Source organism: Phyllostomus hastatus, unplaced genomic scaffold (genome assembly GCF_019186645.2).
Source record: "Phyllostomus hastatus isolate PE091 unplaced genomic scaffold, TTU_PhHast_1.1 phas_contig_1162, whole genome shotgun sequence".
In the NCBI taxonomy this organism is placed as follows: Eukaryota; Metazoa; Chordata; class Mammalia; order Chiroptera; family Phyllostomidae; genus Phyllostomus; species Phyllostomus hastatus.
Window position 1 is genome coordinate 7,944,498 of NW_025333537.1, and position 23,942 is coordinate 7,968,439.

The 23,942-nt window shown below is 58.0% G+C and overlaps 1 protein-coding gene across 10 annotated transcripts; it reads left to right on the forward strand.

Moving 5' to 3' along the window:
• Positions 1 to 3,540: 3,540 nt before the first annotated feature.
• Positions 3,541 to 23,909, forward strand: SLC8B1 (solute carrier family 8 member B1). 10 transcript variants are annotated; one of them, XM_045842832.1, is made up of 18 exons: positions 3,541 to 3,648; positions 5,540 to 5,606; positions 5,991 to 6,151; positions 6,784 to 7,039; positions 10,836 to 10,988; positions 11,112 to 11,164; positions 11,316 to 11,373; positions 11,529 to 11,634; positions 11,723 to 11,890; positions 12,777 to 12,884; positions 13,285 to 13,344; positions 13,520 to 13,650; positions 15,523 to 15,664; positions 16,462 to 16,583; positions 18,724 to 18,877; positions 19,682 to 19,762; positions 21,094 to 21,158; positions 23,096 to 23,909. In XM_045842832.1, the coding sequence occupies exons 4-18, from the start codon at positions 6,866 to 6,868 to the stop codon at positions 23,291 to 23,293; spliced, it is 1,773 nt and encodes a 590-aa protein (XP_045698788.1). In that variant the 5' UTR covers positions 3,541 to 3,648; positions 5,540 to 5,606; positions 5,991 to 6,151; positions 6,784 to 6,865; the 3' UTR covers positions 23,294 to 23,909. The 10 variants fall into 10 exon arrangements, with proteins under 10 accessions (XP_045698788.1, XP_045698786.1, XP_045698777.1 ...); XM_045842837.1 differs by having other exon boundaries at positions 3,542 to 3,648; positions 5,540 to 5,592; XM_045842830.1 differs by lacking the exon at positions 5,991 to 6,151.
• Positions 23,910 to 23,942: the final 33 nt, after the last annotated feature.

Consider the following 23,942-nt stretch of genomic DNA (forward strand, 5'->3'; position numbering starts at 1 on the left):
ATATCCATGTCTCTCTTTCTTATTTCCTTCCCTCTCTCTAAATACTTTTTTTTTAAGTGCTGCCCAGGATGTGGAGGAAGGGGAACCCCTGTGCACTGTTGGTGAGAATGTACATTGGTGCAGCCACTGTGGAAAACAGCATGGAGTTCCCCCAGAAAATTAAGAGCAGGACTCGCACATGACCCAGCAACCCCACCACTAGGTGTACACGCAGAGGGGAGGAAACCGGCATCTGGAAGAGACACCTGCCCTCCCTTGGCCATCACAGCGTCATTCACAATAGCCAGGGGGTAGAAACACCTAAGCGCCCACTTGCGGGGGCGGGGCTGGAGAAGGAAGGCGCGGCACGTACGCGCAACAGAGTAGTCTTGGCCTTCAAAACGAAGGAGATGCTGCCGTCTGCGCCAGCACGGAGGAGCCTGGAGGACGCTACGTTAAGTGAGATCAAGCAGACCCCGACGGACAGGTGCTACATGAGCTCACTTACACGTGGAACCTAAAAGAGTCAAACTCGAGGACGCAGAGAGAGAGTAGATCGGTGCTTTCCAGGGGCTAGGGGCGGGGCGGACGGGGAAGTGCAGGTCCAAGGGGCGCGGCAGCGGTTACGCAGAATGAGTGACGTCCGGAGACGCAATGCGCCGCAGGATCCCTCTAGGCAACCGTGCAGTATTGCACACTTGAAATTTGCTGAGAGAGTTCATCTGGAGAATCCTTGCCCCACGCCAGGGAATGAGAACCACGTGAGGAGGTGGACGTGGAAGCCGTTTGAGTGTGGTCGTCGTCCCACAAGGTTTCTCTGTGGACTGGAACGGGGGCTGCCCTGTCGCAGCCGGTGTTTAAGGTCCCCGCCACCCAAAGAAGCGGGCGGGCTTAAGAGAACAGGGATCCTGGGCAGAGGGCACCCAGGCCTGGCTCAGAGTGGCCCGGTCAGCACCAGGCAGGCCCCCTAGCTGTGGTAGCCTGGCCCTGAGCTCGGCCTTTGACCCGCCCTATATAGGTCAGGTGACAGGTGGCCATCACTACCGCTCAGGTGAGACCAGTCACCCAGGTGAGAGCAGTCACCCGGGTGTGCTCTCTGTGACCGCTGAGCAGTTCTGTGCGGCAGACGAGACATCTGACCTTCACCTGCTGTGCGTTTCCTTGTTTAATCCGCACATCTACCCCGAGGGATCCATGAAACCCTAACCCCGTGGTACAGATGGAAAACCGCAGTCCGAGAAGGGGGGCGACTTCCCCCCGCCCGGGACAAACTCACGTTGGGGGCCTGGGTCTAGCTGATCCCAAACGGGTTTAACAATTCTGTTCGCGGCAACCACGACAAGGGCCACTACCGGACACTTAGGGGGTTTCCGACGATTGCACAGTCATGAAGGTGGTTGTGGCAAAACACTCCTGTGCTTTGAGCATTAGCCAAATCTTTCATTTTGGGGGAGCACCAGGGCCAGCACTGGAGGTGCAGAAGGCCCATGTGCTTTCGGGGCTCTTAGAATTTACATGTATCAACCGCCCAGTCACTTTCTAGAAGGATTAGTCCCATGGAGACTCCCCCAATGATGCCAGCGGAAACATTTTTTTTGCAGTTGCTGCTGCCCCCTGGTAATTGGGCTGCTGTGGGAGGTAATGAGCATGCCGTCCCTGTGGGGGTTTATGTGACCCCCCACAGGGCCATGTGACTATGAGCTCAGGGCCGCTGGAATCAGGAGGGAACTTGCATGAGTTGCACTTCAGACTCAGGCATCTTAAGGAACCATCTAAGTCTCTGAACCTCTTGGGCTGAGACGCAAAGTTCTGGTTCTCTCTCCTTCCCCTTCCAAGTTCCTCTTCGCCCCTTACTTCTGCTCACGCTTTCCCCAGGTACCTGCACTGTTCCCGGAGCTGCCACCCACGCCAGGGGCCCCAGAACAGGGATGCTCGGTGTCAGCCTGAGCTGGCCTTATCTTGGAGTGATCCGGGATGGTGGTGGTGAAGCAGACTCACTCAGTGTCACAGGGACCCAGGTGCTGATCCCATCACTGCTTCTTCCCAGTGGGTGCCTTGGGGACAGGTTGCTTCATCATCTCCCTGAACCTCAATTTCCCTCCGCTGTCAAGTGGGGACCACCCCACAAGACTGGTAGATGAGACAAGCATGGGAAGACTCACTGTAAATGTGAGTCTTCAATATAAGTTATTTCTTTCGTTGGTTTGGGGTTTGTTCTTCAAAGGCTGAGGACAGCCAGCCTGCGTGTGGTGCTTTAGATGGCTGGCTTCCCACCCGGCAGGAGTTGAGGGTCCTTTCTCCTCGTGCCTCCACAATGCAGCTACCCTCTGCTCCTTGTTATACTGCCTGCACGCCCACCACCAGTCACTTCTGTGGGTTCAGGCTGGTGCAGGGTGACTTTTCTGTACACAGACACGTCAGGAGCTCACACATTACTTTGTGACACAGTGTCACTTCCACAACTAAGTCATAAAAGGTAAGGCGGCTTCTGCCTTGTTTCCTGGAACCCTTCCCGCATCCCCGAGCTGTCTCAGGTTCTAGTTCTGCCGTTTGAACGGTCTGGCTGCCTGAGGCCACTGTACTCTGAGAAAGCCCAGAGATCAGCTCACGCAGAGAGGTTCCCACAGAGGCCCCCTGAGACCCCAAAAAGACAGAGAAATGGCCAGGAGGCAGCCCCCTGCCACTCCCACCTAGACATCATGGACTGCACCCGCATGACGGACCCGTGCCGGGGCTGTGCAGCTGAGCTCGTCCCGAATTCTCCCACAGAAACCATCACAGATAGTAAAATGTCCTATCAGGCCTCTATATTTTGGGATGCTTTGTTACTCAGCAATAGATAACTGATATAAGCACGAAAGTCTTCTTTCAGGGAAAGTGAGTCGACATTTTCACCTACTGAGAGCCCGACACTGGGTCAGGGTCTTTCGCTCTCGTTACTACTCGTGATGGTAATGACAGCAGCTTCCGTTCATTCCGCTCGTGTAAGCACCAAGCAATGGGCTTCGGGTTTTACAGATACAATCTCAGACATCCCGACCGCGGTCCTATGAGTGCCCCATAGGTGCCATTAGTCGCCCCGTTTTTCAGATGAGGCTCCAAAAGATGAGATGGCTGTCCAAGGTCAAGGAGCCAGTCAATGGCAGAGCTGGGATTTGAACCTGGGTCTCAGTGACTGTGGAGCCTGCTCCTGTGACGTCAAAATGGCCTTGCTCGGATGGAAAAAGGCCCTAACACTGATCACTGTCCACCACAGCGGGGGCAAACCGGGGCTGTGTCCCAGGCCACGTGTGTCTCCCCTGTCTGCATCCAATGGTTCTTTTCCTTGGGTCTTTCCAAGCTTCCCCCAACACTCATTCTGTCCCCCTCTCCTGTCTCCTCCCTGACCCCTGGGACACAGGGAGGTAGCGACCTGCCCGCCCAGCTGACCTCGGGTGCTGAGGTCAAGTCCCCACCCTGGCGGGGCCCCTGAGTACCAGCGTCAGAGCCCCTCGGGGAGGAGGGCTTAGGCTCCACACTCAGCACTTCTAGAGCTACTTCCCCAGGCAGCAGAGGCCCCGCGGAGCAGCTGCCCGGGCAGCAGGCTCTTCTTCCCACGCACGGGGCATGGGACCAGCTGGGCCTGCACCTCGCTGTGAGGCCTCCCAGCCTGGTGGGGGCCAAGGGCAGGTAAGTCCCTACATTGTAGGGTTCATGGAATGATAGCGACAGCGGTGCCTTCCAGTGAAGGAGGATTCACTCAGCACCCGGCCCGGGGCTGGGGCTTTATCCGGTGTTGAGTTTCATTATGCAAGGACCCCATGAGATGGGCACGATTGTCAGTCCCTGTTTGGCAGGGAGGGACACTGTCTTAGGCTCCGAGAGTCTAAATGTTTACCCAACGTCCCCCAGAACCTCAATGCTCTGAGACTCTAACGATATCACGTGGGGAACTAGGGTATGCTCTCTCTAAAGGGGAGAAACCTCTGAGGTGGAGGTGGAGGGGCAGGGAGGAAGGTGGAAGACTACCTGGAGGCGGTGGCATCTGAGCTGGGTGGGGAATAAGGGTGAGAGTTTGTCAGGTGGAGAAGGGAAGGGCTGGTCTTGGGGCAGGAGGAGCGGAGGCGGGGTGGTGAGTAAGGAACAGGGTGTTTAGAGAATGGGGAGTATCTCCAAGGCCAGAGCCCCAGGGAATGCAGGTGGGGGTAAAAGAGGAAGTCGGAAAGGGGCATCAGGTGAAGGGCCTTAGGCCAGGCTCAGAGTAGGTAAACGAAGAGTCCAGTTGTGGAGGCAGGTGCGGGGCTGGAGGAACGGCCTGGGAGGAGGCGGGCCTCCCAGCTTCATCACCCTGTTCCGGCCCCCAGTGCCCTCCCCAGGCCAGTGGCAGGGAAGACAGAGATGGCCAGAACTTTCCCCAGGAGCCTGGGAAACTGGGGAGGGGGACTCTCTTCCGCCAGGACGAGCAGATCACTAATCCCCCCGTCTGGACCAGTTTGCCTTACCCTTCTCTTAGAAGGGATGCTAGGTGAGGGAAATGCTCAACCCAGTTAGGAGGTTGCTCACATAGAGGTATTTCAGGCAGGGCGGCTGGAATATTTATGGGTAAGGCGCGGCCCTCCTCGCCCGGGACCTTCTCCAATACTCTTTATCACCATCCATTACTAGAGGCATTTTGGCGTCTTCTTGCCTCCCCGTCCCTCGGGAATAGAACCCTTTAGTTTCACCCTCTAACTTCCCCTCTCCCGCCTCCCGCTGTCTGTACCCATTGGGTTTCAGCTTCGCTTCTGCTTTAGCGGCGAAAGCAGAACCGAAGGGCAGAAGGCTCAAAGGAGAGTGGCGAGTGAGACCCCCGGGACCTCCCCGGGAGCCTGTGCCTTTAAGGACAGGGGCGGGGCGAGCCCTGAGGGGCGTGGCTTTGGGCCGGGGCCGGACGAGCCCGGGACCAGCTCCCGGACCAGTCCCCGAGGCTGCAGCGGGCGGGGCTCCCGGGCGGGCGGGGTCGGGGGCGGGAGGCCGGGCGGTGCCAGTCGTCGGGCAGTGACTAGGAAGGCCGCGAGGCCCGGAGAGGTCGAGGTTCGGAGGTTATGGGTCCGAGGTCCGGCACGAGGTAAGAAGAGCCTGCTGCCCCCTGGGGCGCAGCGGGAAGACCCGGCACCGGAGTTCAAGTTCTCACCGTCTGTCGGGATTGGGAAACTGAGCACCTAGATAGAAAGTGCGGCCGCAGCGGTGGTGGCTGTCCCGATTTTCTGCGCCCGCACCTTCCTATTGGGTCTGCAGAACTTCCGAGCGTCTGAGCGCTGGGCACCGGATGGGCGCACCGGAGGCGCCCAATAAATGCCCCCTGGTGAACGAGTACGAGACCTACGCGACCATTAGGGAGGAGACGAGCGCCGACCCTCAAGTTGGGGGCACCAAAGGCGCGAGCACTTATTGAACCCTTATCGTATGCTCTCATGGGCCAACATTTGTCTCCATTTTACGGAAGAATCAGACGCTCAGAGAGGTGACGTGATCTCCCCAACGCTGCACAGCTCGATCAGTGGCTGGCACTGCGTTGGAAACTTGGAGTTTCTGGTTGCAGGTCAGCGCTTCCAAGTCGGTGACAAGCGAAATTCTGGAGACCCAACAAAAGAGGTGAGAGTCAACAGGTGAGGAAAAAGTGCCGGGACCCGCCGCCTCTGCCCACTCCTCTCCCCTTCTGTTCCTCGGGGCCTCCGCCCGCTCCTGCCAGGACGTTGAGAAACAACCGCCAGTGCAATCCTTGAAAAAGCAAACGTTTTCTGGGCTGTGTTTTTCTTGATGGCAAAAATAAAACATGCTCATCTACAACGTGTGGAGGAGCCAAAAGGAAGGCAGTGTGCCAAAGATTTTTTTTTTCGTTTAATTTCTCTGGAAGGCGATGAAGCCGTTTTGGTCCTGGTGGTAGTGGGGTGGGGTAGGGGGGCGGGGTGGCGGCGTCCAGCCGGAATCTGCTAACGGGCTGTGCGACTGAGCAGTTCACTTCCCTCTGAGCTTCGATTTCCCCCTCTAAGGCCCCGTTGACTTTTGCAAGCCCCCTCGCTGAGTGACCTCCTCCAGATTATGGAACTCCTCGAAGCCCAGCCCCCTCCTCTGAAGAGGGGTGGGGACAGTCATCTCTCCGGAGGAGCCGTTCTGAGAACCAGCTGAGGGAGGCAAGGCGCTGTGGCAGAGAGTGAGGAACCGGCCTGGCGCTTTGCCCCAGGTTGCTCATCTGTAAAAAGGGGGAGTAATAGCCTTGCCCCTCCTCCCCCAGGCCATGTGTGCGGATTGGACGAGATCATTACTGTTAAGAGCTTGACTCATAGACGTAGAACAGCAGGATTGCTTGGTAGCCTCACACTGGTGGCCAAGTCCACTCCCAAAAGTGTGTGTGTGTGCGTGTGTGTGTGTGCGTGTGTGTTCTGAGGACTTGCAGTGTTCCCACCACTGCCCTCTTCCTGTGTTTATCTCACCCAGCAGGGCCCCTGGGGCCTCAATCTGGATTCTCAATCTCAGAATCGTCCCCTTCAGCCTCCATATTCTGGTCTCAGGCTAGGGGGGAGGGTCCTAGGTTTCCATGGAGACTTACTGGGGCACAGGAAGAAGGGTATATCTAATCTGTTTACTGAAGGAGTAGGGTTGGCGGGGAGGTGGCCTGGGCTCCTCAGGGAACTTCCATCCACAGTGTGGGTTGCTACATTGGTTTTTCTCTGGTTTGGGGAGGAGGAAGGGCAGAGCCTCAGTTGGAAAAAGTTTCCAGGCCCCTCCTGTGGGGTCTTGGGGTCTTCAGTGACACTGGCTGTCCTTCTCACCCCCAACCCGCAGGTGGCTGGAGCTGCTAGCCATTTGGAACTGAAACACTGAAGAAGGGGAAGCAGGGGGTGACGGGGAGGCCCCCCGGGGGCTGATGGCCAGTGGACGACTGAAACTGCACTGGGTGCTGCGTCCGCTGTGGGTGCTGCATCTGCTGTGGGTGCTGCCAATGGTGGAGACAGTGACTGGGACCAGTGGCCCATTGACATGGGCCCACATGGGCCCCCCACTTCCAGCCTCAGGTGTGCACCAGACTCCCGTTGTAGATGTGAGTATCTGGGAGGGAAGCTGGCAACATCAGGTGGGGGCGTACTCATCCAAACAGCCGATATTTATTGAGTACCTACTATGTGCCAGGCGCTAAAGCTGATGCCTGGGATAAATGAGGGAACGAGAGACAAAAATCCCTGCCCTCACGGAGTGAACAGTCTTCTGGGAGGTCAGATAAAGGTGTAAACATGTGAAGTGCAGCTGGTAAGATGCTGCGTATAACACGATCCAGTGACATTGGGGAGGCGGGGCTCTAAGGGGGAGGGTGCATTAACAGCTGTTTCAGATTGGGTGGTCACAGCTGGCTTCCATGTGGAAATGACCTTTGAGCCAAGAATGAAGAAAAGAAGCCACTTGTACAGATCTCTGGGGGCAGAGCATTCCAGGCAGAAGAGGACAGCAAGTGCAAAGTCCCTGATGCAAGAACAAGCTTAGTGTGCTCCCCGCGCAGTGAGCAGGCCAGAATGGCCGGGACAGAGTGAGTGAGGGGGAGAGAGTGGAGAGAGATAAGGATGGAGAGGGAGTGGTGGGCAGATTATAAAAGGCCTTATATGCTGAGACTAGGAGGTGAAATTTAATTTAGGCTAGTGGGGAGCCAATAGAGAGTTTTGAGCAGAGGGCTGTCAAAATCAGATGTATTTCTTTAGGGGACCTCTCTGGCTTCTCTGGGTTGAGAGTGGCAGCAAGGGGACCAGTGGGGGGGCTCCTGCAGCTACCCAGATGAGTGACGGTGGGTGTGGGAGACAGGAAAGAAATGGTGAGATCTGGGGTAAGTGTTGGAGGGACAGTGAGTGAGATATATGGGTGGATTAGGTTGTGGGGGGGGGGTCAGAGGAGTCAAAGTTGATTCCATTTCATGTTCCCTCCGATAGGGGACAAGGGTTCCGATTTCTCCACAGCTTTGCCAACACTTACTTATTTTTAATAATAGTCATTCTAATGGATGCGAGGTGGTTTTGATGAAGCTTTCGAACAAAGCATTTGAAAAGGGGGACCTTCTGGGCTGTTGATGTACCTCAGAGAGAATTTTTATAAAAGCTTATTTGAGCCAAACTAATGACATAGGCTGGGGAGCAAGATTGTAAGTGCCCTGGAGAGGAACAGTTTTGCAGGTTCTTTTAATGCATTTGAACTTAAGGAGGGAGCTACTGGAAGACTGGAGAAAGCCAGGTGGGGGTTGGATTGCGGGGTGGTTAACGAGGTTAGGTGCGCTCTTGAGGGTTAATGCCCCTTTCAAGAGGTGTTACCTCTGGTGTTTCGAAGTCTCGATAACCTGGAGCACAAGAACAACAGACAGGGCGGGCTTAAAACCTTTCAGTGGAGTCACGGGCTTGGCAATTTATGATCAGATCACCCGGTGAGGTTCCTTTCCATAGGTAGGACCCCTCTTACCAGCCCACAAGGCCTAAGGCATTGCCTGAGCACATGCATGGCATGCCCTGACAAATGACAAAGGCCGTGACAAATGACAAAGGGCTAGTATCCTTAGGTGGCTGCTCCAAGTCAATAAGAACAAGCAAACATTCCAACTGAAAACAAAACAAAACAAAACAAAACTGGTTGCTCAAAGAAGGAATACCAATGGCCGTTATCATAGGAAAAGAGCGCTTAACTTCACCAGTAATCAGGCTTGCCCTTGAACCCGAGGGCTCCACCACACCGGCCTGAACTGGATCAAGGCAGCTGGGAGCCCGTGTAAATGCGGCTTTGGGGAGGGCACTGGGAGCTGTTTACCCCTCTGCAGCGGACACCATCCGAGCCCTGCCCGTGTCCTTTGGACCCTGCCATGTTGATGGGCTTCTGCTGACTTCTAGTTGCCGGTGTCTTTTTCCCAGAGCCACCCATCAGCAAGGGAAGTGGAAATGCCAGGAAACTAACCTCTCACTCCCGGCATTCCTCGGTGAGGACAGGAGGGGCTGGTGGATACATAAATCCCCAGCACCCCTGCCTGCAGGGTGGCCCGCCCGAGGTGGGAACAGCCTCGATCCGGCCTGCACTGGTTGTTCCCCCTTCCCCACCCCACCTCCCGCTGTCGGGGTGTGTACCCCACACACTCCCCAGTGTATTACTCACCTACACAGACAGACCTCGGAGGTGGTGTAAGTTCCGTCCCAGGCCACTGCAATAAAGCACACAGTGCCATAAAGTGAGTCACATGACTTTTTTGGCTTCTCGGTGCATATACAAGTTAAGTTTATATTGCACTGTATAGTGTTGGTGAAAAAGTGTGAATTATTGTGAGAATTACCAAAACGTGACGGGGGAGACTCGAAGTGAGCAAATGCTGTTGGGAAAACGGTGCCAGTAGCCTCGCCGGACACGGGGCTGGCTGAGCCCCAGGCCTTCAGCCTGTAACAAACGCCGTGTCTGCAAAGGGCCCCAAGTGAGGTGCGCCTGTCAGTTCTTGTCTCTGGAGGAACCCGGATTAGGATCTTCCTTCACTCAGCGCTTTCACTTCTACAAATCTCGCCGACAAAATGGTCTCCCATGTGCGGAGAGAGTCATGTGCGACAGGATTCACTGTTGGCATCGTTGGGAAATGAAACACACCCAGAGCCCACTGGTGGGGAAATGCGGCCTCCGCTACGGGGCATTCGTAGTGTCACATACACTCCTGCTGCTGTTACAACGACGGCGGCGCCCTAGCCGAGCGGCTCAGTCAGCCAGAGCGTCATCCTGATTACGCCAGGGTCGTAGGTTCGATCCCTGGTCAGGGCACGTACAGGGAGCATCCTGTAAGTGCATAAAGAAGTGGAACAAGAAATCGATGTTTCTCTCTCTAAAAAACCAATCAATAGAAGAAATAAAAATGGAAGACTACCGTGAGGCCAGGGGTCGTGGTAGTAAGAATAGGGGTTCTAGAGGCTCAAACAGCCTGGGTTCCCACCCAATTCTACCACCGAGGGGACCCGGGACACGGCTTAGTCTCCTTACCCGCATACTGGGCTTGCTCCTGGCACGCTCCTTACACAGTTGGGCAGGTCACGTGAGCGACATGGAAGCTCCTAGCGCCGTGCCCGGCATGTAGAACTCACTCAGAAGGTTTTCGACTTTCATCCCCCTCTTCTTCACTGTATGTCAATATATGAGTAGAGAGGAAATTGCAGAAATAAGAGATTTAGGGTGGGTCTGTTTCTGTAAGACAAACCAAACTGTAACTGTAAAATAGGATGTACATGCCAACGTGATCAAACTGAGAAATGTCTGTAAGGGTGCGCTTCAGACTGGTTGTGGCAGGACCTTTGGAGAGAGGTGAGATTATGGAGGGCAGGGAGGCGGAGGAGGAATTTAGAAATCTTAATATATGGTTTGCTTTTGTTTGGAACAAACATGTATTCGTGAATTGCTCGTGTTAATTTCTTTTTGAAACCTTAATTATTTTTAATCCTCACCTGAGGATACGTTTGTTGATTTTTAGAGAGAGAAGAAAGGCGAGGGGGTGGGGGGAGATGTGAGAGAGAAATATTGATTGGTTGCCTCCCATACGTGCCCAGACCGGGGATTGAACCCACAACCTAGGAAGGTGCCCTGACCAGGGATCGAACCGGCGACCTTTCGGTGCATGGGACAGTGCTCCAACCGGCTGAGCCCCTTGGCCCAGCGCCTATGTTAGTTTCAAACACGAGTTTCCATTTAAACAACGAAAGCGTGCGGCTGGTACCCAGAGGGTATGGGAGGCTTGGAGGCCGGGCCAAAGGGGGCTATCCTCAGCTGCTTAGACCTGCAGGGCCTGGCCTGGTGACCCTCGGAGTGTCCCCCCTGATGCCCCCCCCCCGCCCCTTTCCTCTCCGCAGTGCCGTGATGTGTGCGGCCTGAACGTTTCTGACCGCTGCAACTTCATCCGGACCAACCCCGACTGCCACAGCAACGGGGGCTACCTGGACTACCTGGACGGCATCTTCTGCCGCTTCCCCCCCAACCTCCTCCCTCTGGCCATCACCCTCTACGTAAGGCCCTGCCCCCCGGAGCCGGCCCTGCCCCCGGGAGCCAGCGGACGGGCTGGGGAGTGGGCTGGGGGCCCAGTCTGGGCTTAACGCTCCCTTCCCTCTCCTGTCTCCCCTCCCCCCCAGGGTTTCTGGCTGCTTTACCTCTTTCTCATTCTGGGAGTCACCGCGGAGAAGTTGTGAGTTTGGCCTTGGACTCCCGTCCAGCTTATAGAGGGACGCACGGGGTCTCGGGAGGTTGGCACTGGGCGACCCCAGGTTTGGGGGAAGGAAGGGCGGGAACAGGGGTCACTGCCTGTGGAGTCCTCACCATTTGCTTTTTCTCTGCAGTTTCTGCCCTAACTTGTCTGCCATTTCTACCACTCTCAAGCTGTCCCACAACGTGGCAGTATCCTTTCGTCCAGACCCTGCACCCTGGGGGGGGAGGGGGGAGGGAGGGAGGGGTGTGGCTGGGACACAGGGGCGGCGCACACAGCCCAGGAAAGGCCTGGGCAGGCTAGGGCCTCTGCACAGAACCCCCCCCCCCTTGACATGCTCTCCCATGGCGTCACCTTCCTGGCCTTTGGGAATGGCGCACCCGACATCTTCAGCGCCGTGGTGGCTTTCTCGGACCCCCACACGGCCGGCCTGGCCTTCGGGGCGCTGTTTGGTACGAGTGGCCCCGGCCTCGGGTGGGGGGTGGGGTGGTGAGTAGGGGGACGCGCAGGGCGGGCTGAAGCCGGCATCCCGTCCTGCAGGCGCGGGCGTGCTGGTGACCACTGTGGTGGCGGGCGGCATCGCCATCCTGCGTCCCTTCACGGCCGCCTCCAGGCCCTTCCTCAGAGACATCGTTTTCTACATGGCGGCCGTGTTCCTGATCTTCTATGCGCTCTACCTCGGCAGGGTCACGCTGGCCTGGGCCCTGGGTGAGCCGTGAGCAGCCACGGGGCCGGGGCGGGGTCGTCCCGGGGCTGGTGGGGTGGGGGGAGGGCACCAGCAGGGCACAGGGCTCCGTGGGTTCCGCGTGGTAGAAACCCTGCTCAAACCAGCTTAAGTCAAAAGGGGAACTTGGGGTGTGGGTAACCGCGTGGGGCCGGGCCGGGGGCATGTTCAGGATGTGGACCGAGTCAGATGTTACCGTGCAGCGGAGCCGGTGCCCGCTGCGGCCCTGTCAGGGCACCAGCAGCACGCACATTCCATTTAGGTGGCCTCAGGGATGTGGACGGAGGGGCGGTTCGCAGAGGGTTAAGGAAATCAGCAAGGTACCCTGAGATGCACAGACGTCCAGGGACCCGCAACTGTGGGTGCTGCCCACCCCCCACAGCTGGAGGGGTAGAGGGCGTGGGGCCTGGAGCCTAGTGAGGGCCACAGGCCCGGGGCTGGGGCCGCGCAGCGTGAGCAGCAGCCGCGGAGGGTCACAGGCCCTGCTAGAGACGGGGCACCCTGCCGCGGCGGGAGGGAGCGGGGAGGAAGTCCTCCAGACTCTCCCCCACCGCCTTCTCATTGGCGGCCGGGCCCCCCTGGGGCACAGAGCAGGACACCGACCCCTAGCTCCTGAGTGGGGCTCTGGGGGCCACTGTCTGAGTCAGCCGTTACATCCTTGGGTGCTGGACGATTAGGGCCCGGGATGGGGAGGGACGGTGCGTCAGGGAGGCAGGGGAGCGGGGAGGAGGCTGCAGGCTATGGCCCTTTGCCACTGGTGCTGGGCCGGGCCAACACACCCGGGGCACCAGCAGCAGGACTGGCAGCCCCTGCCCTCTGGGCCCTGTGGCCAGGCCGCCACCAGGTGACAGGCTGCGCCCTGGTCTGCAGGGTACCTGGGCTTGTACGTATTCTACGTGGTCACCGTGGTTCTGTGCACCTGGATCTACCAGTGGCAGCGGAGGAGATCGCTGGTCTACTCCATGCCAGCCACCCCAGGTGAGGGTCCGTCGGGGTCCCCCAAGGGGACCAGGGGAGGTCGTCACCCTCTGCGCCTTTTGTCACTGCCTCACGTCTCTGGAGGCCTTTGCTGTTACCCAGGTCCTCCTTGTACTTTTTCTACTCATTCCCCCAAGTCCCACCTCTGTGCTTCCTCTCGTGCTGGTGAAGCCTCCTCGTCACTTGCCGTGTCCAAGTTCACGTGCTATGTCATTGCATTTGTTCGTGAGTTGGACTTTCTCACTCTGAGTGTGCACAGTGATCGCTGAGAAGTCCAAAATACTGAGGGTTCGGCCCCCTGCACCCCGCAAGCTGCCCAGAGGGGCCCTGTTCTGGAACGGGGGTGGGGAGGGTCTGGACTCCCTGGCTGGCTCGTGGGACACGTCCCTTTCTGCGACAGAGGTGCTGTCGGACTCCGAGGAGGAGCGGGTGTCTTCTACTGCCAACAGCTACGACTATGGTAAGTCCAGGGCCCTGTGGCCCCTGAGGCGGGGGCGGGGCACCAGGGCTGTGTTGGGGGTGGGGTGGGTTTTTCCTCCTTCCAGGGGTCGGGAGGGAGGACGGTGGGAGGGGAGAGGCTGTCCCGGAGGCCGAGCCAGGCTGGACACCCGCCCCTCCCTGCCTTGCACACCCAGGGGACGAGTACCAGCCGCTGCTTTTCTACCAGGAGACCACGGCTCAGATCCTGGTCTGGGCCCTCAACCCCCTGGACTACAGGAAGTGGAGGAGCAAGCCGGCACCCTGGAGGGTCCTCAAGGTGCTCAAGGTAGGAGGGAACCCTGGCCCTGGGCTCCTGGCTCCTGGCACTGGCCACCCAACCTTCTCTGACTCACCGAGGGGGGCGGAGGTCTGCTGGGGCCTCTCGGAATGAGATCACCTGGGACCCGATGGGGAAGCTGAGTCGTGGAGATTGGCTGATGGCCTGACCTGGGGCTCTGCCCCCCCACGGAAGGAGAGCACCCGCCCTGGGACAGAGAGTGGGGAGGAAGGGCCCCTCCCGACCGGGCGAGGGTGGGGAACTGGGCCCGGGGTGAGGGGCTGGGTCAAGGTGAGCCCCAGGAGGACAACGCTGAGTGTTCCTGACCACCACCCGCCGCTTCCCTGGGCTGGGGGTGCCCTGAGGTCCGGGTGTGACAGGCCGGCCCAGGCTGGTGGTGCACGTGAGACCCAGCTGCAGCCGTTGCCCGTCCGCCGTCCACCCGCCAGGCCAAAGTCCGCGGTCTCACCCCACGGCCCTGCTCTCCTCCCGGAGATAACGTGGAAACCTCCATCGGTGTCCGTTTGAGGCTTCCTCGGCCCCGGGGCACATCATGGGCTAGGTTTGCACCCCTCCGTGGCTCTGGCTGCATCAGGACCTTGGGCAAGTCCCTTCACCTCTCTGAGCCCCCGTGTCCCCCCCCTACAAGGGGGACAATGATAGTGCCTCTCTTCTGCACTTGTTTGTATCAGTAAGTGATTGCTGCAACAAAGCTGCGGAACAAGTGACCCCAGACTCGCGTGGACTTACAGTGACAATAGTTTGGGTCATCTGGGGTGACTGTTTTCAGGCTGTGGTCAGCGCTCAGGGATGGGACCAGTGGGTCCTTGGGACCCTGCCGTTGTCTTGACGGAAGAGACCCAGGCAAACTTCACAAGCACATTTTAAGCCTCCGTTCCCGTCACAGTCACCCAGAGCCCTTTGGTCAAAGCGAGTGACACGACCAAGAAAGATCAACCAAAACAGGACCAGGAAGTACATCCTGCAACATTTTAGTCCCTTGATAAAGCATGTGACTGAGTCTGTTGCAGGAAGGGATTGAAGAATTGCAGACCACACCCAGACTACCCCAGTGCCTGTGACAATTTAATAACCTCGTATATGTGAAGGGCTGAGTCTGGTGCCTAGCAAAGAAAAAAAACACTCGCTAAAAGTTATCACTCATTTAGTTAGTTGGCTGAAAGCAAGGCGTGGAGCCCGTCGGCGCTGACCCTGTGTCCCAGCCGCACACACCCTCCGTGTGGCTTTGGAGGGGCTCCTGCGCCTGTCGGAGCCTCAGCCTCCTCCTCTGTTGGGTGGGACAGTGACAGTTCCTACCACTGGGGTCGGTGTCAGGTGAGTGGATGAGGCGCTGTGGCTGGCTGAAGGATGCCCTCCCCAGAGGTGCCCTTGCTTGTCCCAGTCCCCAGAACCTGTGGACGCCGTACCTTAGGTGTCAACAGAGACAGTGCACATGCGATGAAGGATCTCGAGATAGAAGGTTATCCTGGGTGATCTAGATGGGCCCCGTGTTACCACAGGGGTCTTTCTGAGGGAAGGGGAGGCAGAGGGGCAGGCTCAGAGGAGATGTGGCCACAGGAGCAGGGCTCAGGGGGATAGGGGGCCAAGGAACGCAGGCAGCCAGCCGCTCAGAGCTGGGACAGCCAGGGAAACGGATTCCCTCGCCCGGCCCCCAGAAGGTGCGCGGCCCTGCCGACACCGTGATCTTAGACCTCCCGTCCTGCAGAGCCAGCCGGGAGCACGCCGGTGTGGTGCGAGGGGGCCCGGGGTGCGGCGGTGTCTTAGGAGCCCAGGCTGTTGGGAAACTGAGCTCCGGGTGCGGCCAGCCCAGACCTGGGTCTCCCTGCCGATGACGCCGTCCTGTGTTCTCCAACCTGACAGCTGCCCGTGGAGTTCCTGCTGCTCCTCACCGTCCCCCTGGTGGACCCCGACAAGGAAGACAGGAACTGGAAACGGCCCCTCAACTGTCTGCACCTGGTGATCAGCCCCCTGGTCCTGGTCCTGACCCTGCAGTCAGGGGCCTGTGAGTATCGCCCCCCTAAGGTGTGCTCAGGATAGGTGGGATTTCGTGTGCTCAGCCCCCAGCATGAGGCTTGTGCCTGCTGATGTTTGCAAGCCCGTGAACCCGACTGAAACAACGGAAGGAGGGCCTTGTTGTGTGTGTGCGGGCCATCCAACCACCCACTGCCTGTAAGACCAGCACCGACTCCGTAGTGGTGAAAAGGGTGGTGGGTGGAGAGTTCCAGAGTGCTCTGCCTACCGGCAGGGTTTCCTCCCGTTAGTGTTTTCACGTGAGGTCTCTGGAACTTCCATAACTCCATAGTGGATTGGTTTGCGGAGTGAACTTACCCAGAGTGCATGGATGGGGTGAGACTGCGGTTCAGCTCATGCAGTGATACCCATCCGATGGCAATGCCTGGCTGCAGGGCGCTGCCAATAGCTCTGTTGGACAGAAGCATCGTGGTCGATTAATGATGTCTGCCGTGGGTGTGGGGTAGGGTGAGAGTGGTGAGTGCTCTCAGCTCTCCCCATGCTGGTTCCTTAACAGAAGAGTGTCTGTCTTTCACAGAGCTGTCTTTTAGCTCCTCTGGGACTAGCCTGGGACACGGGCTCTCTTTAATTTCCTTGTCCCCTTGAAGTGGCTGGGACAGGGCTGGGCCCATGGGAGGTATCTCTTATATCCAAATAATTGCACGTATGTGGGTTTCATCTGTGGGCCTCTCACTGCCAGACCTCCTCGGTCATTCTGGGGGGCCTCCAGGTGGAGGTGTCCAGTTGAAGCTGTGGAGAGTCCCAGTTCCCTTTCTCTCCCCTCTGCAGATGGCATCTATGAGATAGGTGGCCTCTTTCCTGTCTGGGGCATAGTGGTGATCGTGGGCACAGCCTTGGCTGCCGTGACCTTCTTTGTCACAACCAACAGCAAGCCCCCCCGGTTTCACTGGGTAAGAATTCTGGGGTCTCCAAGCTGGGATGGGGACCCTGAGGCCTTCTAGGCAGATGTCCTGTCTTTGCCTCGGGCGGTCGTCGGGCCAGTAATCACTTTCTGCAATGACAGGTCTTTAAACCCACGTTCAAGGGTTATTATAGCTCTTCAAGGTCCTCTTCTTCTTTTGTTTCTTTGGGAACAGCTTTATTTTATTTAGATGTGATTCACATACCCCCACGAGTCCCCCATTTGAAATGTGCAGTTCAGTGGGTCCAAATAAAGGGACCCACAAAGTTCAAATCCCTGTCGTTTAGGCGCCAACTGTATTCTCGATCCGCAGTTGGAACACCGAGGCTGCAGAGGGCTGGCTGCAGCTATGGGTGGATTTCCCACTGCAACGGCGTCAGCGCCGCTAACCCCTGCGTTGTTCAGGGGTCAACTGTACCTTCACAGAGCTGCACAACCATCACCCCCCCACCTAAAAAAAAGAAAACCCTGTATCTGGCAACCACACCCTGTCATCCTTCTTTTTCTGTTCCCGGCCACTGGCAATCTGCTTTCAGTTTCTGTGGATTTGCCTGTCCTGGACATTTTATATAAATGGCATCCTACCACATGTGGCCTTTGGTGGCTGGCTTCTTTCACTTACTAGCAAATGTTTTCCAAGTGTATCCACGTTGTACCCTGTATTAGTAAGTAGTGCTTTTTCGTGGCTGAGTAATATTCCACTGCGTGGCTATAGCACATTTTGTGTGTCCATTGGTTGATGGACATTTGGGGATATTATGAATAGTGTTGCCATGAACGTTTGTGCAAAAGATTTTTGTGGGGACATTCCCTTTCACTTCTCTTGGGCGTATTTTTTGGAGCAGAACTGCTGGGCCAAATGGTAATGATGTGTTGGCCTTCTTGAAGACCTTCTAGACTCTTCCGAGATACTAACCAGGAAACACGTAATGAGCTCAGGTTCCTAACGCTCTCAGGCCAGTGGTGGAACGGTTTGCTCTTCGTGGGGGTCTTTCCCCATCCTGTTTGCTCTGCAGCACTCCAAGGAATTTTCAGGCTGTTTGTCCAGAAACCTTTTCTTCAAAAATTTACTTAAGCTCTGGCTGGTGTGGCTCAGTGGATTGAACGCCAGACTGCGAACCAAAGGGTCGTGGGTTCGATTCCCATTCAGAGCACATGCTTGGGTTGGGCACATGCCTGGGTTGCGGGCCAGGTCCCCAGTGAGGGGCACGTGAGAAGCAACCACACATTGATGTTTTTCTCCTTCCCCTTCTCCCTCCCTTCTCCTGTCTAAAAATAAGTGAAATTTTTATGTTTTACATTTTCACTTCTACATTTCAGTTTTTATTGATAAAAAACTGTGGTTTTTATTTTTAGAACTCTGAATGGAGGTACCAACCCGAAGGGGGTTGAATTTTCAGCAAATTGATAATTTACAAATACTTATTTTTAGAGAGAGGGCAAAGGAGGGAGAAAGAGAGGGAGAGAATCAATATGCGAGAGAAACACTGATTAGGGGTCTCCCACACACTCCCAGTGGGGTCCGAACCTACAACCCAGGCGTGTGCCCTGACTGGGAATCAAACTGGTAACGTTTCTCTCTGCGGGACGACACCCAACCCGCGGAGCCACACTGGTCAGGGCAGCAAATCAACCATTTAGAGAACTGGTTCTCAGCCTGTGTTTGCTGCCAGTCTCCGAAGCCCTGACACACACCACGACAGGGAGGGGCCTTGAAAAGACTGTGCTCAGTGAGCACATGGTCACAAAGGACAGGTATTGCACAAATAAATGAGGTCATTTGTAGGACACGTCTGGCACAGGCAGCTCCGTAGAGACAGGCAGCGGAGTGCAGGGGCCGGGGTGAAGGGCGGGGGGTGGGGAGCACCTGCTCCCAGGGAGTTTGCTGGGGTCGGTGGTGCTTGGTCCACAGACCGGAAGTCCGATGAAAGCTCTGGGAGCTTCTTCCTCCCAAAGGAGGGTTGAGCTAACGTTTTCTTGGGTACTCACTGTGCACTGGGCTCTAACGTCTTTGCCTCCATCATTAACTCACCTTAGGCTCCCGACGGCCTCTTGAGGTGGGTCCCGTCATCGCCGTGTCCCACCCGGGGGCCGGCCTTGGTCCCACCCGCACACTGTCCCCTCCCCAGGCTTTTGCTTTCCTGGGCTTCCTGACCAGCGCCCTGTGGATCAACGCGGCCGCCACGGAGGTGGTGAACATCTTGCGGTCCCTGGGCGTGGTCTTCCGGCTGAGCAACACCGTGCTGGGGCTCACGCTGCTGGCCTGGGGGAACAGCATCGGAGGTGAGGCGGGGCCCGTGGGCTGCGGGCGTGAGCACGGCCACATCCCTGCCCATCGCTGCCCCGGCCGGAATTGCCTGGGGGTGGGGGCGGCCGGGGCACTTGTCCTCAGCGTGTGCGTAGTGCCCGCTGTCCTTTTGAAGGGACTGTCACCAAGCATCGGGGCTGCACCTGAGTCGGGAGGTCCTGTAGACGCCCAGCCTCTTTCACACTCTGATGCACGAACTCTCCGTGGCTCCCCAGCGTTCAGGCAGGACTCGGAGCCCACGCAGCCAGCCGTGCTGAATGAGTACATGGGTGTGTGTGGCATGTGTAGGCATTCATACACACACACACACACACACACACACACACACACACACCCCTACGTACACTCTTCTCTGGCTGCAGCTGCCCAGGCGGGTTGGCCAGGTTGTGTGCTGCCTGAGAGCATCCAGAGAAGGGGTCCAGGGCCCCCCACCTAGCTCTTCTCCCACTCCCCTTTTTGGGTACCTTCCCCTAATTTGCATGGAGGTACTGTATGTGCTAGCAACAGATGGGACTTGGGTGACAAATTGGTGGCGGCTTGTCATACCCTGAGGTGCCTCTGCTGAGAAGGAGCGGGGGTCCAGAGGATAAGGAGGGACGGTGTCTAACAGGGCACGGTGGCCTCTCATAGCAGCTGGCCAGCTACCGCCAGACCCGGGGGGCATCTCCCCTCGTTTGTTGACCGAATGACAGTGGGTGAGCAGAGCAGGAAGGAGTGAATGACCACGGCCGGCCGGGAGAAGCCCCTCAGCACTCACAGCCCCTCTGGTTTCCACGCAGATGTCTTCTCCGACTTCACGCTGGCCCGCCAGGGCTACCCCCGGATGGCGTTCTCGGCCTGCTTTGGCGGCATCATCTTCAGTATCCTTCTTGGGACCGCCCGAGCTGCCTGGGCGCCGGTGGCACGGGCTCCGAGAGCCGTGGGTTGCTCCACGGCCACCCTCGGGCTAGGCTCTCGCTGCGACGCCTGGGCCAGGCGATGTGGCCGCTGGATCCTCAGCTGCCCCGGCTGTGGGATGGGCTTATTGAGGGGGGTCACCTCCAAAGGGCTGTTGGAAAGGTTGGATGGGGTGACGGAGATGCTTGGCCCCTGGTAAGCGCCGAGCAGCTGGCGGATTGCTGTCAGGGCTCCCGTGAGTAGCAGCTGCACCCACGCTGAGCTGACGTGCGCCCTGTGGGACACCCTCTCCCTCCTGCTTATAGATCATGGTCTGCAGGTGCCAGGAGTCAGCATGCTTTTTCTTAAAGGGCCAGAGCTGAGATCTGCATAGGCCATCGTGTCTCTGGCAACAACGCAACCCTGCTGCTGTCAAGTGGAAACAGCCACAGGCAATACATGAACAAACAGGTGCACCTCTGTTTCAACAGGACCCATTTATAAAAGCGAGCCAGGGGCCAGACGGGCCTGCGGCCAGGGTAGGCTGTGGAGAAGGAAGAGCTTCGAGACCAGGCGGTCTTGGGTTCCAGTCCCAGTACCACCCCGTGCACCTGGGACCTTGGTGCACACACCTGGCCTGTCGCCTCGGTTCATGAGAAACGGGTTGTGGTACAGACTGATGAGGAAGTAAAGCACCCTGGAAAGCGCCCGGCCCGTGGCCCACATCCAGCAAGTGGCAGAGACTCTGGTTGTGAAACAAAGCGACGTTATTTAACCGCACGGAAGGGCCGCTCTCCCCACGCCCCTTGACTAAGGGGCCTGTGGGACGTGGTGGTGCAGGCGGCCGGCCGGGCGGGGTCAGAATTTGTGGGGACCCTGCAGGCAGACCTGCCATGGCCTCTTTGTTCCCACTGAGATGCGCTCCTGACTCTGGCCTCTCCTGACCTCTCAGGTTGGGGTGGGAGGGGGGGTGCCCTGCCTGGAGCAGGGCCCCCTGAACAACCCCTGGGTGTGGCCCTGACCTAGGCTCCGTCACCAGTCCCCTGATGGACCAAGGGCAGTCACTACCACGCCCAGCCTCAGCTTCTCCGTCTGCTGCGCACTCAGCAGGTGTCGAGCATTTCCGTCACCTCGTTCCAGCCTCACAGACGGAGTGCAGGTGCCCTCCAGACACTGCGCTTCTCGGAGGTGCTAAAACGGGCTGGGGGGCTCAGGTGGGGTTTTGGGTGGCTAGGTCGGGGGGACAGGTCCTGGAGAAAGCCAGTGGGCTGCATGGTCAGCATTGTTCCTGCAAATTTCCTGAGCTGGGCCGCAGATGTCCTGGTGGGAGTGGGGCTGGGCTGCCTGCTGCAGATCTCCAGGGGCCACCCGGAGGTGAAGGTGAGTGGCCGGTCACGTCTGCCAGGGGCCTGTGTACAACATGTTTTCCTGTTCCACTTCCGGTCTTCCGGATGGGAGACCTTTCACCCCCTGGGCACTTGACACTTCTGGGAGATTTGCCTTCGTGTGTGACAAGTCTGATCCCTTTAGCATATTCTGCAGGGAGGATTGAAAAATGTATTCCTTACGGATTCACACAGTAATGAGATGCAGCTTTGGGGGAAGGGGCAGGAAGGGCCTGAGTTCCGGCGTGGGTCCCATCAGCTGAGTCTCTCGCGGTCGGACTTGGAATGAGTTGGGACATCTCTGAGCCTCAGTGTCCTCGCCTGTGAAATGGGGTGGATGCCCTCCCCACCCCACACCCAGCTCTCTGGACCAGCACGTGTGAGGGACAGGCCGGGCTGAACGCCTTATCCCGACACGGCCCACACAGGACGGGCCGGCAGGGCAGGACGAAGCCGCCCTCCGTCGAGGGAAGACGGCCCTAGGAGTGGGCCCAGCAGAGCAGGAGAAGGTCCTGAACCACACTGGGGGAAAGAGGTTCTCACACTTCAAGAGTGTTTGAGAAACTCCTGGGGGCCCAAGAGACCTCCTGGCCCAGGCATTCCAGGGGGTGGGGGCTCGTCATTTTAAGACAAGCTCCCTGGGGACTGGCGAAGGTAGGACACAGTTCTGAGGGGAGAATTCGGATGCTGCCCAGGCCTGACCGGTCTTCGAAATGCACAAGCGATTCGGGTGAGCCTCAGGCGGCCTGGTCGTCCAGACTTTCTGAGGAAGTCGAGGTTCCTAGGTGAACTCGTTCTGTTTTAAAACACTGCACAGGGCAACTGCGCCGCACGCACGGCAGCAGGTTGACCCCTCTGCCCCCGCATCTCAGTTCTGGCGGCCCTGAGTGCAGAGACCAACGAGGGGAAGGGGTAAGGTGGGGAGGGGATGTGGCCTAGGGATGGTTTCCGGCTCGGCCTGTGCGCGGAAAGTCCCGAGGCCCAGAGTTGGCCTTATGGGTGGGGACAAAGCCCCCACCTCCAGGCCTTGAATAGACCCTTGTGGCTGGCCAGTCCTCGGCTGGCAGGAGGGCCGGCTTCCACGGCGGCCACGCCCAGAAGCAAATAGCTGCTTACTTGCTTGACAAGTCTGCCTTGTTCAAAGGTAAACACGAGCTCTGCAGATTTTGTTCATGCTCTTCCCGGGTTTCACGGTTCCTTTCATTATCGATTCTCTGGCGGTTCTGGATAATGGGGCCCTAGGGTGGGGCCCCTGAGGGTCTGTTTCTTTGCTGGTGTTCCTCGTTGACCACGTATCCCGTGTTCCCGTTGGTGGTGCGCGCCCTCCGGCATCCCACCACCTTAGGGAGTCATGGGGCACCCTGGAGGGTCCCCGGCCCACGGAGTGCTGTTGGGTGCTGAACTCGGGCTGCTCTCACCCACGCACTTGCTGCACGAGCCCCGTTCTCGGGTTTCGGGCACAGGCCTACATGCATGTGCACCCACACGCGTGTCACTGTACGGGGAGACAGGACAGGGCACGGGTTCCGAGCTGGGACTTGTGTCTGGGCTCTGTCACTTGCCCGGTTTCCTCGTCTGTGGGGGGGGTCGGGAGGACGGAAGGCTGAAGGTGTTAAGATACATGCCAGGTCCAGAAGGCAGACAGGTGGGGTGGGGACGGGTTCCGTTCCTTGTACTTCTCTGTATCGCTTGAGAATTTTTCAACAACTTCATGTTATATACATGTATGTATATAACATATTGTGTTCGTTTTCTAGAGCTGCCCCAACAAATGACCAAAGCAGGTAGCTTAAAACCTGGAAGGTCAAGGTGGGGCGTGCCATCCACAGGGTGGGCCTTGTGCGCTGGGTCGTGGCCGGGGGCCCTCAAGCATCGGGTGGCTGTTGGCTGTAGTGACCCAGCCTCTCTCCCCTGTCCCCTCCCCCTGCCCAGCTGGAGCCAGATGGCCTGTTGGTGTGGATCTTGGCTGGCGCCCTGGGCCTCAGCCTCGTCGGTTCCCTGGTCTCGGTCCCGCTGCAGTCCTTCCAGCTGAACAAGGTCTACGGCTCCTGCCTGCTCCTTTTCTACGTGAGCTTCCTCGTGGTGGCCCTGCTCACCGAGTTCGGGGTGATCCACTTGCCAAGTGTGTGAGTGAAGCCCCGTGTCCGGGTCCACCTGGTGGTCGGGAGGTGTCACTGCAGGCGGCGAGGTGGAAGATGGAGGAAGATGGATGACTATGGAAGCCAGAGGCGCCTTCTGCAGAGCCGGAGGCGTATGCTTGGTGGAGCGCCGTGAGGGCTGGAAGGACCACTCTCCCTACAAGGGGCTCCTAGGCGCTGCTGTGGGCCGGGAGCAAAGCTGAGCCTTGTTTCTGGGACTTTGGAGACTGGACTTCGTTGTGGGCGGACAGTTCCAGACAGAAGGTAGACTTCTCTCCGGAGCCTCTCCCAGGCTGAGGTTTAGGGTGAAGGGGTGCCGCCCAGGTTGGCGTTGAGGGGCTGGAGGCGACGACAGAGGCCCAGGCCCCTCCCCGGAGGTGCCCCCTGCTGCTTTCCTGCATCTTCTCAGGGCTCGAATGGCTGCCAAACCCAGGTCAGGAGCCGGGGCGACTGGGACCCGGTGGGCAGAGCGTCCCGTGTGCCGTGGGCTCGGGCAGCTGCCGTGGGCTGAGTCCTGAGCACCATCCGGCGGAAATGGAATGTGAGACACATGCCTCATGTTGCATTTTCAAGCCGCCACGTTAATAAAGCCAAAAGAAGCAGGTGAACTCGTCACGGCCATCTACGCTATTGAATCCCGT

Bases quoted from the DNA above. Each gene is read 5' to 3' on its own strand.
- SLC8B1 (XM_045842832.1), top strand. From the start codon at position 6,866: ATGGCCAGTGGACGACTGAAACTGCACTGGGTGCTGCGTCCGCTGTGG. The intron at 11,165-11,315 runs GTGAGTTTGGCC...TTTTCTCTGCAG, and splicing joins GGAGTCACCGCGGAGAAGTT to TTTCTGCCCTAACTTGTCTG. The intron at 13,345-13,519 runs GTAAGTCCAGGG...TTGCACACCCAG, and splicing joins TGCCAACAGCTACGACTATG to GGGACGAGTACCAGCCGCTG.